Here is a 2,500-nt window from a genome sequence, read left to right as displayed (position 1 = left end):
TTACATTGATCTCACACGTGTGAGCAATTTGACCTTAATCCTCATCACATATATTCCAATTCTTTTTATTAGTTTTTTAAAGAATCTAATGCTGCTTTCTCATACGAGTCGAATTAAATAGTTTATATTCTGTAAAACGAGTTTGGTATATTAACTTACATATGCAATAAAGTATTATTTAATGTGCTGGGCGCGTTACCGCTGGGCAGGTGCGTTACCGAAAAATCTGGGGTGTGTTTCCGTCAGTACGTAATGTATACATATTTATGTATATACAACGCGTATATGTATACATATATACAAATTTTTCGGTAACGCACCACCTCTCTGCCGGTAACGCACTACTTGTCCTGCGGTGACGCGCCCAGCTCTACATGTATGACCTTGTTTCAATAGACTTACACCAGGAGACGCTGAATGCTTTGTCCTATAATGCGTTTCGGAGGCTATTGTGGTCAGGTAGCACTCACTGCTGGGAATCGAAAAAGAGTGCGGGATTCGAACCTTGTAATAAACGTGTGCAAGAAAAACACGCCCTCGATGACGTCACCAGCTCCCATTAAAGGAGATAATTGATTAATCCTATTTCTCATAAGCTCACACCCTATTTGAATAAATAGCCTTTTTAGAACGAAGTGCCTGAAGGTGGCGGCACACTAGGCTAGCATGCTACTTGCTTTTGCTACTTGCTATTGCTACTTAATTTTGCTACTTGCTTTTGCTACTTGCTTTTGCTACTTGTTTTTGCTACTTGCTTTTGCTACTTGCTTTGAATAGAAACGACTTCGCTTACAATATTCTAGATTTCCGTAAGAACATCTCAACAAATGTATCCAACATTTGTATTCTAGATCTAACTTTTCTTAGTTCGTCATTCAGCTTCTATAAAGCAAGATTAATTTGACTTTAGGAAATTTGAAAAAAAAAAAAAAAATCGTAACCGAAGTCGTTTGTACTTAAACGAGGTAGCAAAAACAAATAGCATGCTAGTGAGAAAAGCTTAGTGTGCCACCTTAACAGATACAACAGTCAATAATAACACTGTATAACAATGAAAAAAAAAACGGAAATGAGACTATCCTTTTCTAGAGTTATTTTTTGCGTAGATCACGAATATAACATCCGTTTCTTTCTGTGACCCTCCAGTTCTTCGTAAATAGCAGTGCCCGCAATGTCTATCTGAACGGTATTTTTTGTTGCTTTTACCATTTATATAATTTTTCACATAGCTATGTGTTTTTTTTCTTAACAGGATACAGAGTTAAGATGCCTAGAGAATGCAATAATTCGCCAGACAAGTTTTGTTATATATGTGGATCAGTTACATTAAGGCAATACAAGAGACAGTTGACTCAACGTGTAAAGAAACTTTATGAGCTGTACTTTGGATGTAAAGTGGGTGACCAGGACAAAAGCTGGGCACCTCACATATGTTGTGTCAGGTGTACAAGTTCCCTTTCTGCCTGGGTGAAAGGCAAAGGGACTGGCCTCATGTTTGGCGTACCAATGGTCTGGAGGGAGCCAAAGGACCACTCAACAGATTGCTACTTCTGCTTAACGGATATTAAAGGTGGGTGTTCAGTGTTTATTTTTTACTGTTTTTATATATATTTTCAAGAGATGTATCAATAAAAAAGATCGAAATACATAATAAGTTGCACTTCCACTATTTTTGCACGTGATCACAACCAATAGTATCCATTTTTAGTCTGATTTTATTTTATTTTCCTGCAGGTCGCAACAGAAAAGGCAAGAAATCTATCGTGTATCCAGATCTTCAGTCTGCTATTCGCCCAGTTCTACATTCAAGTGATATTCCTGTACCACAGCCACCCTCTGAACTACCAAGCGATGACACGAGCAACTCAGACGATTCAGAATCTCAAGATGCAACGTATACGACACAACTTGAATCTGATAAGAAACCACACCTCATCACCCAACCAGAACTCAATGATCTAGTTCGTGATCTAACACTTACTAAGCAACAGAGTGAACTCCTGGCCTCACGTTTGCAACAATGGCACCTGTTGGATGAAGAAGCTCGAATTACAGTATTTAGGAAGCGTTCTGCAAATCTACAGGATTTCTTCACTTTGGAAAACAACTTGACTTATTGTAATGATATCAGAGGCCTATTCAGTGCCCTTGAGCTGTCCTATGAACCCAATGAGTGGAGGCTATTCATAGATGGATCCCTTTACAGTATAAAAGCAGTTCTGTTGCACATTGGAAACACCATGCCTTCAGTTCCAGTTGCTTACTCAGTCATTTTAAGAGAGACATATGAGAACCTTGCTTTTATTCTAGACCGCATAAGTTACAAAGAGCATGAGTGGTTAATTTGTGCAGACTTGAAAGTAGTAGCCATACTTAATGGGCTACAAACTGGATACACCAAATAGATTGTGCTTTCTTTGCAAGTGGGACAGTAGGGCCAGATCAGAACATTATATACGCTCAGAATGGCCATCTCGGGAATCTATGACGCTTGGATGCC

The 2,500-nt window shown here is 38.8% G+C and overlaps 1 protein-coding gene across 1 annotated transcript in view; it reads left to right on the top strand.

The window, feature by feature from the left end:
- Window positions 1-2,500, top strand: part of LOC143037388 (uncharacterized) — a 7,314-nt gene that overhangs the window by 3,603 nt on the left and 1,211 nt on the right. Inside the window, exons 2-3 of the mRNA XM_076205526.1 lie at window positions 1,253-1,570; window positions 1,735-2,338. Of these exons, the coding sequence (XP_076061641.1) occupies window positions 1,253-1,570; window positions 1,735-2,338 (922 nt within the window). The remainder of the gene's footprint in view (window positions 1-1,252; window positions 1,571-1,734; window positions 2,339-2,500) is intronic.

This window comes from Oratosquilla oratoria, chromosome 22 (assembly GCF_046742065.1).
Source record: "Oratosquilla oratoria isolate Oo_2021 chromosome 22, ASM4674206v1, whole genome shotgun sequence".
Classification (NCBI taxonomy): Eukaryota; Metazoa; Arthropoda; class Malacostraca; order Stomatopoda; family Squillidae; genus Oratosquilla; species Oratosquilla oratoria.
Note: the sequence above shows the minus strand (reverse complement) of the source record. Positions and strands in the feature narration are given on the sequence as shown.